General features: G+C 52.9%; 1 protein-coding gene across 1 annotated transcript in view; it reads right to left on the reverse strand.

Moving 5' to 3' along the window:
- Positions 1–12199, reverse strand: part of TMEM266 (transmembrane protein 266) — a 160675-nt gene that overhangs the window by 34804 nt on the left and 113672 nt on the right. Inside the window, 2 exon segments of the mRNA XM_036907596.2 lie at positions 2058–2173; positions 11783–11921. Coding sequence (XP_036763491.2) covers positions 2058–2173; positions 11783–11921 — 255 coding nt within the window.

Here is a 12199-nt window from a genome sequence, read left to right on the forward strand (position 1 = left end):
CCCTGCTTTTGACATTCCAGGCTTCCTCTTTCCCCAGAGGATGAGTCCCAAGCTCCCTGGTCAGCTGTGCAGCCCCTTCCAAAGCCTGCCTGCAACCCCACCTCACTTCCTGCCTCTGCTCGTATCCTGCGTGGCCCTGAGCTGCCCCAGCACCACCTGCAGTCTCATGCCCCCCACCCCCTCTGCCTGACATCCTTCTCCAAGTGGCCCTGCTCATGTGAGCTCCTCTGGAAAGCCATTCACCTCCTCCTCATCCCCACGCCCTGGCATGTCCCCGCAGCAGCATGCTCTGCACCAGACTGCCACTGTCTATTGATGAGCCCACCAACTCCCTGAGTGGCCCAGAGCTGCAGGAGGGCAGGAGCCAAATTCTGTCCCCAGGGCCCAGCACAGGCCAGGCACAGAGCGGGCACTCAGTGGTGTTGGCTGAACAGATGCACAAGTAAGGATGAAGCCGATGGCAACTGCTAAGGGACTGGGACATTTGTTTGCTCAATCCAGGACCTGAACACACTGTCCCACCCCCGGGATCCCCTGGAGAATGCGCTCCTGAGGCTGTGTCCCCTGATGTCTCCTCTTGTCACTCAAAAGCACTCTGTACTGAAATGAAGGGCCCTGATGTACTCAGAGCAGATAAAAAGATTTGGTTCCCTGACAGACATTTCCAGGGGCTGATTTTGAAGAGGCATGCATGTGGTTCCTATGGGAACATTTCCAGGGATCAGTTTGTGGTGACACTCCACAGACACTCTGTGCTTTCCACTTCCTCCTTCAGCTATGAGGGGTTGGGATTGAAGAGCTGGGAGACCCACAACATATGGGGCACTGAGCTGGGGGCAAACATGAATGGGTCAAGGCCTGCCCCCCGGAGCGTGTCCAGCTCAGTGGGGGTGGCAGCCCCAGGTGCAGATCAGCATGGCCCACGGCAGAGCACCCGGTGCCCTGTGAAGGCTGGCAGTGGGGCCGGGGAGCAGCGAGCACCATGGGAGGGAGAAGCCAGGACATGCAGCGCACGCACAAATCAGCTAAGCGGAGTTTGCAAGGAGCAAGGATTCAGGCGAGGGGCACAGCATGAACAAATGAAACTAAGCAAGGGGGCTTGTCAGAATGACAGGTGACTCCCTCTGACTCAAGACAAATGAGGTGAGGTCAACAAGAAAGGCAGATGCACGGCAGCCCTCAGTCCCCTTGAGGGAGCCTGGGTACCTGGCAATGTGGCAGGGGGAGGGGACCAAGGCACATCCATCCTCACTGCACTGCGAGCCAGAAGGCTTAGCCCCCACTTGGGATATGTAGCTGGGGGAATTCCACGCCCAGACTGGGTCTGCCCACTGAGGGCCCTCTACTCCCTAGAGTGTAGCTTATATGGCTCGTGGAGCAAGGAGCAGTGGCCCTGTCCTCTTCCCAGAATCCGAGGGGCAGAACAGAGTTACCATACATATCATTTGGTCCATCCTCCACAAACATTCCTGCCACCTTGCTAGCTAGTCTCCTCTTTGGCATGCCTACCTGCGCGCCTGGTACCAGAACATTCCCTCAATCCAGACTGTTTCTGCAGAGCTTTCTAGTCTTGCTGCAGAGCCCAGGTAAACAGACCCCCTCCCTAGCCCAGCTGCCCATCCTTGGCTCTGGTGAGCACAGCCTCGCAGGGCCCATCACCTGTCTCTGAGTCTACCATGGTCTCTGGAGGGCAGAGAGCACTACTAAAACCTCTCTGGGTATCAGGGGTTCCTGGGTGACGGGTGGTCCCAGCAACCTCTGCAGGCAATATTCATCCCTGTCTCAGAGGCCACTGTGCCAAGAAGACTCCAACGAACCAAGCTGGGGACTGGTCACTGTGGTATGATGACAAGCACCCTGGCCTGGAATCAGGGCTGAGCCAGGCTGCCTGAACTGGGCACAAGTGACCTTAGTGGTGCATCTCCCCACCTCTGGCCTCAGGTTCCCCATGTGTCCATCGGGGGACTGGAGGAGCCCCTGCAGTTCTAGCATCCTGTGGCTTTAGACCCCACCAGTGACCTCAACCCTGGACAGAACTAGAAGTGACGATATGTTACCCCTTGCTCCTGGCAGATCTGCGTCAGTCTCTCTAGCTGCTCATTCTGGATGACCTTGGCCTTCTCATACTGCTGGATGACCATCTCCATTTCCATCTTCACAGGCAGGACATAAGCTGGAAGACAGAGATAGCCAGGTGAGGAACATGGCAGCAGCAGGGCTCGGGCTGGGAGGGGCTGCTTCCAGAGTCTGGCCAGCAGCAGGTTTAGGCCCAGGTACAGTTCCTGGAGGACCTGGGTTGGGGGCAGCTGTGGTGTCCAGGTACCCGGCGGCATCCAGAAAGTATATGAGGGCGAGAACTCTGACCCATGGAGCCTGAGATACCTGTTTTCCTCCTTTCCCATAGTGACAGATCCCTTAGTTTTGGCCATGTGCATGGCTATCTGGAACAGGCAATGGCTGTCTAAAATATACAGTCTCCTTTGCAGCCACGGGCGGCCAAGAGACCAGATTCTGGGCAATGGGATGCAGGTAGGTGACAGGCAGCAGCTTCCAGGAGCCTCCCTTAGCAGGCAGCTGGAGTTGGTGAGCAAGTGGGAATATTGGAACGCTCATAAAATGTTGGTGGGGATGTAAAATGGGGGCAGCTGCTTTGGAAAACAGTTTGGCAGTTCTTTAAATAGTTAAACAAAGAGTGACCACAGGGCCCAGCAATTCCATTCCTAGGTACTAAAGAAAAATGAAAGCACAGGTCCACACAAAAACTTGTTCATGAGTATTCATAGCAACCCAAAGTGGAAAGAACCTAAATGTACATCAATTGATGAATAGATAAATAAATGTGGTATATCCATACAAAGAAATACTATTTGACAATAAACAGGAATAAAATGTTGATAAATGCTGATATGGATGAACCTTGAAAACCTTATGCTAAGGGAAGAAGCCAGGCACAACAGATCACATATCATATGATTCCATTTATGTGAAATGTCCAGAAGAGGCAAATCCATAGGGACAGAGAGTAGACTAGTGGTTGCCTAGGCTGAGGGAAGATAGGTGCTTGCTAATGGGTACGGGCTTTCCTTTTGCAGTGATGAAAATGCTCTAAACTTAGATTTAGGTGATATTTTTTGTCTTGCCAATGGGTTTCAGCCCCGGGCAAGTTCACTATGGATTCAGTGTGACCAAAGAAATTGACAGCAGAATGTTCTTTGGGGTGAAAGGGTTTATTACCTGGCTTGTTCTCCCAGTGGTAGGTCAAGCACTAGCATCTCTGCCCCCACCCAGAGCACTGGGCTGAGCTCTCTATATAGCACAATAATGGCTTACTGCCTGAAGGTGTGGAAGTGGTATCCTAGCAACAGGCCAGTTACATCTTCAGATGGTTTAAGTTCAGTGAGGATCCTGGCCATAGGAACCCCAACTTCCCCACACTCCACCCCTCCAGGATTCTCACCTTACAATCTACATGCTTCCACAATGGTTCCTGTGTGAGAAAGTTGGAGCACTGTAACCGGATTCCACAATAGCAACAGAGGATAACAACATCTTAGAGATAATAACAAAAATAATAATAATCCTCAAGCCAGAGGAGATTCCTAATAACAAACATTATAATAATCCTCAAGCCCCCAATCCACAAAGACTTTAGGGGCGATAAGACACATGTTTTAATGTCACCAACATAGGCCAATCTTGTCCATCAGGTAGGATGATACAAGAGTGGTCCTGTGACAGGACTGTAGCAGGAAGGGGGTCCCTTCCAGGTCTAGTGTACCATATTTTTACTCCTTTCCCTGTGGGGGTTACTGAAGGGTCTACATATAGTGCTACTGGAGCTGCATGCACTGGCCACAATGATAAAACAAAACTCCCTGGTAAGATGCTCCTACCTTCTGACTGTTCAGGATATACTACTGTGATCTTTGGCAGCCACTCTGCTATTATTCCAGGAATACACAGGAGGCCAACTTCCAGGCCTTGTCCCCAGGTGTCAGGAGAGCCAGCCATCACTGGTCCATGTGTCAAAAGGTCCAAGGCCACGTCCACTCGATGGAGTCTCCGGGGTTCAGTGCAGTTGGTGCTGGCAGCAAGATGTTATTCTGGTGGCTGAACCTCGGCTTCAGTGATTCTTCCTTGGTGTGTACTTGCAGTTGTATGGGGGAGGCAGCCGTGTGTGTTAACATGTCTACGGGGCTCAGGGCTCCCTTTCAGGGTCTCTTGTTCAAGCACCATAGCAAGGTCCATAAGTGGACTGACCATCCCTGCAGGCTACTGGTATCTGACTTTAGCCCGGATTTTAACAAGCCATTGTGCCTCTCTGTCATGCCTGCTGCGGTAGGATTGTATGGCACATGAAACTTCCACTTGATTCCCAGCTGTCGCACCCATTCTTGCAGTGTATGTCCAGTAAAATGGGTGCCCTGATCACTCTCAATCACCTGTGGTCAGCCATAGGCGGCAAAGAGACGCTCCAGGCCTCTGTTGGTCATCTGCTGATCTGCACAACAGGTAGGAAAAGCAACCAGAAGTCCAGTAGCTGTATCCACACATCATCGCATACCAATATCTTTCTGACACGGTAGAGGCCCAATGTAGTCTATCTGCCACCTGATGAGGGGTATAGGCCCCTTAGCTATTATCCCATGTTGTTGTGGAACTCGGTGTAAGTCCCTTTTGGAGCACACGACACACTCCTGCTGGGCTCTACTAACTTCTTCGAAGGTCAAAGGCAAGCCCCACCGACAGGCTACAGCCCACATTGTCTTTTGCCCTGCATGCAACAAACACTGATGTAGCCATTGGGCAACATTAGAGGCAGGCTTTCCTTCTAACCAAAGTATCTGGGCCAATTTATCTGCCTCATCATTTCCTGGGGATGCCAGTGGCAAATGACCTGTCACATGGTATACTGAAATTATTTTAGTCTGACCACAGGACCATAAGTCTTGCCATAATTCTTGCCCCCAAAGGGGTCAGTGACCAACCAGCCAGTTGGCATGGTACCAGGTTGGTAGCCACAGGGTCAAGCCCCGATAGACAGCCCAGCTGTCAGTGCAGACAACTGTAGGACAGGGCTCCTGGCTGGTCACAAGCCACACAGCCCACAGCTCTGCCCACTGGCTGCTCTTCTCCTCACCATCTTCCATCCATATTGTCTCAGTCTTAGGATGGAAAGCTATGGCCCTCCATTTTGGGGGCTGCTCATGGCTGGAGGCAACCGTGTACTATGCATCTTCAGGTATAGGGGTTCTTCACTCCCGATAGTGACTCTCTGCTACTAATGGTTCAAAAGCAAGTTCTTCCTGCTTTTCACTAGTACATGTCACTGGCCCCAACAAGTGTTGGAGTTCCTCAATCAAGGGGCTACTAGAGAGGGCACTACACTGCTGTAGGTAAGCACCCCACTTGGTTAGTGTGGGTGTTTGTGCCACACCACTCCTTGGCTTTTGGGTCCAGTCTCATACCCACCCCGAGATGGGATAGGTGGTTATTACCTTTATCGGGGCCATTCCTGTGATGGGTTCTGTAGCCAGCAAGGGGTGAGACACGGCAGCCAGTTGTTTTTCTATCAAAGTGTATTGTACCTCTGCCCCCTTCCAGAGTTGTGACCAGAATCCAATGGGTTGGCGAGTGCGTTCAAGCCACTGCCAGAGTCCCAGCCATAACTGTCTTCAGTCACATGAACACCCAGCTCACAGGGCCTTGATGGGTCTCTCACACTCAAGGCCTGCATGGCCTTTCCTGCCTGTTTTGCTGTAGTAAAGGCAGATGCACATGTCTCATCCCAGTCCACCTGACGCCCTTTCATACCAACCAGTATAAGGGCTTCAGAATTTGTGCCAAGTGAGGGAAAAACACTCTCCAGTAGCCTAGAAGACCCAGAAACTCCTGTAGCAATGCTACAGTTGTGGGGGTAGGAGAGGCCTGGACTTTGTCTGTAACTGCTTCTGGTATAACCTTGGTCTTACCTGACCAGAAGACCCCCAAGAATGTAACAGACAAACCAAGTCCCTGAACCTTGGTGCTGTTCACAGCCCATCCTTTCTCCTGTAGGTGTTGCAGCAGTCTAGGTGCTGCACCTTCTAGATCTGAAAGAGAACCGGACGTGAGCATGACATCATCAATATAATGGTACAGCCACCCCATTGGCGGTTTCTCCCATGTAGCCAAGTCCTGGGCTACAAGTCCATGATGGATGGTGGGGCTGTGGACGTATCCCTGTGGGAGGACAGTCAAAGTCCATTACTGTCCTTTCCACGTGAAGGCAAACTGTTCATGACTTTCCTGCTCAATGTCAATGGGAAAGAAGGCATTAGCAAGATCTACCACATAATGGTATGTTCCTAGTTCATGGCTGAGGGTATCCATAAGGCCTGCAATAGCGGGGACAGCAGCATGCATAGGGGGTATGACCTTATTCAGTTCTCTGTAATCCACAGTCATACACCAGGAGCCATCTGGCTTTTTTACTGGCCACACTGGGGAATTTAAAGGACTATGGGTGGGCTTTATAATACCCCCTTTTCCAGCTCCTGGAGAGTTTCTCCAATCTCTTTATGCCCTCCAGGCAGTTTGTATTGTTTGGTATTAGTCACCCACCTTGGCACAGGCAAAGCTATGGGTGGGTGCCCAGCATGTCCCCTCAGAACTGCCTTCACCACACGTACTCTCAGTCTGAACTCACCTGCAGTGGTCTGCAGCCAGAGACCCTGCAGGAGATCAATCCCCAAAATATACTCAGGAATAGGAGATATATATATATACGATATACTCTTTTGGGAGTAGATGCCCTATTCACAAAGGGATTTGGGCTTTTTTCACCCTGATAGCCTTCCCCCCATATCCACCTATGATAGTGGGAGTCCCAGGGAACCACTCAGGGTTACCATGAATCAGTGTACATTCAGCCCCTGTGTCCACCAGAGCCGGAACATGTTGTATGTTCACTGGGGACCAATGAACAGCTCTTTCAACATGTGGCCTCTGGTCCCCTGCTGGTCCCTCAGAGCAGGTACCTTGACCTTCCCCTCAGTCAAACCGTGTTCCCCAGTCACCTTCCTGTGTGGGCTCAAGTGAGGTTGGCTCGCTCTCTAGCAGGAAGTCTTGCAGACACACAGGCCGGACTCGTGGCTCTGTCTCTGACCTCTGCCTCCTTGGTCTTAATGACTGGAACTGCTGCTCTGGTTTCAGGTGCTGCCATAGCTCCAGTAAGATCCTATTGGACTTTTCATCTAATTTCCTTCCATCTGCTCCTGCCCATATTAAATCAACCCACATCTGGGTCCTCATAACCTTCATAGGGCCCTGTAAATTCTTCTTGTAGCAGGTCTCGTTTCTTTCTGGATTCCCATTGCTTCAGCCTCTCCTAAGTCTGCTACAGTACGTGTCACCTCGCTTATGGGCTGCCCTAAGTGAGGGGAAAGAATGGCCACTGGAGACCCAAAGAGGGATGTAGGAGCCATTTGATTTACAATATTTCTCATCCCAGTAGTGAAAATCTCTTCATCTTGGCCATAATTCTCTGGACTATAGATGGCATTTCTCATGCCTCACTCTTGTAACACCTGTTGGAGCTCAGCATACATCTGCCATCTAACAGGAGAGGATAACAGATCACCCGGATTGGGCCACATAGCACGAAGTGCAGCCATAAGCCAATCGAGGAGGGGGTGACTCCCTGGGGTCTGATGTGCATTTTGTAATCACTGCCTCAAGGCAGGCTGCACTGCCAGGGAACACAGCTTTCCCATCTCTGATCCCGACAGAACAATTCCATCCGCCCCTAAGTCCCACAGATGCAGGAGCCAAGCTGATACTGACTCTGAGGGCTTCTGCCTAAACCGGGAGCCCAAATCCACCAGTTCAGCCTGAGTACAGGGGTGGACCATAGAGTGCTCCATGACCTGGGGAGGGGGCTGCTCCTCTCCTTGGGGAACTTTCAGCTGCTGGGTCTTTATTTTCTTTACAACCACTGGGCATGCTTTCAATACAGGAGGGGCCAGTGCCTCCGGCACCACCCCTTCATCCTTCCCCAGCTCCTTCATTTCCGGGGCTGATGGCACCTTTCTCTCCCCTCCCCGGAGTGCCTCCTCTGCTGCAACCTTTACCTTTTCTGCTGTGCCTCCCAGCAATGCTACCTCAGTCTTCAGAAGCTCTCTTACCTTCAGCTCAATGCTTCACAGCTGACGTTCTCATGCCACCTCCATCTGTGCTTCCCTCAGGAGTTCATCTTTTTCCTTGATGGCCTCGTCCTCCTTCAGGACACCTGGCAGTGCTGCCATCTTATCTCCAATGGCCCCTTGCTGCTGACGCTCTCGTGCTGCCTCCTCCCGCATCCAGGCCATCTCCCTCCTCAGGGCATCCACAGAAGTTTGTGGCTCACAATCTCATGCTGCCATTTCTTGGGTCTCCTCTGTGGACCTTTTTAAGGCTGTGAGAAGCAGCCAACCCACAGTCCCCGCTGCCTCCCGGGCACTCTGTTTCTCAAAGGATCCGCTTACTATACCAAGGGCCACCCCTCCTGCCCCAGGGGTCACCTCCCCTTGCCTGCAGTCCTGGGGTGGGGCCCAGTCCTCTAGGAGGCAAGCCACCTCAGACCACATACCCACTGGGGGACAATCCACTGCCTCCCCATTCACAGGGGCAGCCGGCTGAGGCAACCCTCCCATAAGGGCAGCCTGTCTTTTTCCTTGGTCAACAATGAACCCTGCCGACTACGCCAATTGTCTTGCCAATGGGTTTCAGCCCCGGGCAAGTTCTCTATGGATTCAATGTGACCAAAGAAAATGACAGCAAAGCCTTTGGGGTGAAAGGGTTTATTACCCGGCTTGTTCTCCAGCGGGAGGTCGACCACTAGCACCTCTGCCTCCGCCCCGAGCACTGGGCCGAGCTCTCTATGTAGCACAATAACAGCTTATTGCCTAAAGGTGTGGAAGTGGCAGCCCAGCAACAGGCCAGTTACACCATCAGGTGGTTTTAAGTTCAGTGAGGATTCTGGCCATAGGAACCCCAACCTCCCCTACAGTTTTCCAACTCTATGAACATACTAAATACCAATGAATTGTGCACTTTAACTGTGGGTTTCCTGGTGTGTGAGGTATGCCTCAATTAAGATGTTGAAGAAAAAGCAACCGGGGCTTTCCTTTTGCCTCTCTATCTTCTTTTCTCCTCCTTTCTCTTCCTTCTTCCTGGCGGCTGAAGTGAAGAGGTGGTGGCTGGCCATCTGGGCCATGGGGACGGCTTTGGAAGGTAGGTTATGTGCAGCAGAGTGACAAGGTAGCAGGAGCCTGGGGTCTTGACTTCAGACAGCCCCATACTAGCCCTGGACTGCCTGCCTGCAGGCTACCAGGTGAGAGAAGCGAGCTTCCGACTTGCTCAAGTCACTGTTATTCTGGTCTCTTTTACTCACAGATGGTCGCGTTTATAACTGACACACTGTGGCTCAGAGAGCAGAGCCTGGGCTCTGGACTGGAGGGCCCGGGACCTCACAGCCAGTAGCAGCCCCGCAGAGCCCCACCCCCCACTTCCCGGGCAGTTCTGTGGTCCCGGCCTGACCCCGGGCCCTGCCCTTCACACTCCTCATCCTTCCTGGAACCCTTCCTGACTCCCCAGAAACCTCGACCACATGCCTCTCCTGCCACTGCGTTCTGCAACTATCCAAATCTCACTTTCAAATCCCCTTTCCGCCCACAACCTCTCAACCTCCAGATGTTCCCTGGCTGACGCAGGGATGGCGCAGAGAAAAAAAAGGAGACATTCTGTGTTTGCTTCGAACTTGAAGGCAGCCCACATATATCTGAGACCTGTCTCCAGGGCCCAGAGGCCACCCTAGGCAGCTGCTGCCTCCTCCTTGGAGCTCTTCTGAAGCGAGTTCACAGCCAGGGTGAGAGCAGCAAATCAACATCCAAAAGTATGTGCAACACATCCCTATGGTGACGTGCCCAGGGGCAAAGCAATACCTGGCATGTCAGGGAAAGGGGGACAGCTGGGAAGAGCACTCACGATGCGGGCTGCCAAGGGCCATCGGTGTGAGGGTGCGCAGCTGTCCACAGCTGGCAGGGAGGAGCTGAAGGAGCTGTTGTTCTCAGGGACAGAGCCAAGATCAAGACCCTGAGTGTATGGGGGAGGGGTGGACAGCTAGAAGAGCACTGGCGGGTGCCAGCAGCCCTGGGCTCTGTGTCTGGCTCAGAGCTCTGCTGTGTGACCCGCATCCCTCTTGGACTCTGTCACCCCATCTATCAGATGAGAGGAACGGACAGATGATCTCCTGAACCTTTCCTGGCTTAGGGCTGCCATGACTGGACCCAATCACATCAATGAAGATTCTGGGTTGGGGGCTCTCTGATGAGACAGTGTTCACAGGTGGTACATGGGGATGGAGCCAGGGGGAGGGTGCTGTGTCTGGGAGATGAGGGATCCCAGAAGCCACCCTTCCTGCCTCACACCTACTGGACAAATGCTGTTGGGGTATTCTCATGGCCACAGTTTCTGTCCTTGGCCACCAAAATTCAGGGCTGCAGTGACCTATATACTACACAGTCTGTAGTCTTACAGGGAAAAGGGAGAGGGCAAGCACCTGACATCAACCAAGGCAGCTCCACTCCCGGATCATTTTCCACACTGGGTGTCTGCACCAGATTTTGCAGAAGTAAGAGCTTTGCTGCCTAAAGGAAAAAAATCTTGGGAGTCCTCATCTATACAACCTCATCATGCCTTGCTCTTCCATGTGGCCACCTGAGCCCAGACTGCCCATGCTCCAGCAGAAACCCGCCCCCTGGAGAGGTAGCCAGCCCACCTGCTGGTGGCACTGCTGGTTCAGGTGCAGGAAGGTGGGCCTCCTTGTCAGGTCCCCAAGGGTCCAAGGACCACCTTGTGGAGCACCGGAATTGGTTCCTCCCTCCTCCCTGAGATGATTTCAGTGCTCCTCTCCATATCCTTGACCTTTGGCCACCCCATCCCAGCATCCTGTCCTCTTCTTCAGGGACGAGGTTTTGGGTCCCCTCCCAACACAGGCCTCCCTCCTCTGAGGGACACGCTCTGAGCTGCCATCACCTTCTGGAAGCACACGAGCTACCAGGTCAGGGCACAGTAGGGAGTGGCCTCTGCCTCTGAGGATGGCAATGAGAGAGAGCAGGTCAGACGCTTTCTGGAGAGGGAGACCCAGATGGGAGCATGTGTGAGCAAAGCTGACTGAAGCATGAGATGAAGGACACCCCAAGCCTGCAGCTCCCATAGAAACATTCTCTAGTTGTTTGCAGGTTAATGGGCTTGCAGGGCCCCCATCTTATCCTTGGTGGATACAGAGGTGAGCTGGACCCTGCAGGAAGCAACATCTTGACCAGCAACCTGGAAAAAGCCAGTAGTGAGTCTTCAGGCAACAGGAAGCTACAGCAGCTGTGCACCAGCACACTTGGGATGCACAAAGCTGGTCTTTCCAGAGCAGCAGGCCCTGCTGTAACTCTCATGTGAAGGGCTGGCTATCGAGGCATCCAATAAACAGCTATGTCAGAATGAAAGTCTGGTCTCTAAACTCAAGTGTTTGCCTGTGACAACTGGACAGCATGTGAGTGGTTCCTAAAAAGGTGACATTGAATGAGCAGTGGCGGCTTGGTTTTCTCTGTGCCAGCAGTCTCCACCCTCCAGTCTCTGAGGCTGACTGGGCGATCCTCACTCCCAGCCCACAACACTCGGTGTCTCTCTTCTCTCTATTGACAGCTCCAGTTTCTGGGACAGCCGCCTGCCACCCCACCAACCCTGCTGACCATTTTGGACCACTCACCGTCAATGACCCTCTTCACTCGCCAGATCCGGAGCATGATGATGAGGCTGATGGCATCCCAGGGGCTCCTGGGCCCATTGGCCACAGTGGACGCCACCATTGGGGCCAAGGACAGGATGATCACAGCCCCGTCAAACACCTGTAAGGAGGTGGATTTCAGTGCCCTGGGCCACCTTCCTGAATGTCCCGGAAGCAGGTCAAAGCAGCTGGTGCTGGCCACCTTCTCCAGGATGGTGTCCCCTTGTCAGAAGGTCACTATCTCTGGCTGCCTCTCCTGACCCCCAGTCTTCAAGGACCTCCCCACTCCTAGATGTGTTTCTGAGCACTATCTTTCTTCCAAGCCACCTCAGCCCATCTCCAGCTTTTGTTCAGACAGCCTTGGGCTCCTCGAAGTGTCTTTCTCCAGCATGTGTTTCC

The sequence above is a fragment of the Manis pentadactyla genome, chromosome 11 (assembly GCF_030020395.1).
Source record: "Manis pentadactyla isolate mManPen7 chromosome 11, mManPen7.hap1, whole genome shotgun sequence".
NCBI classification, from domain to species: domain Eukaryota; kingdom Metazoa; phylum Chordata; class Mammalia; order Pholidota; family Manidae; genus Manis; species Manis pentadactyla.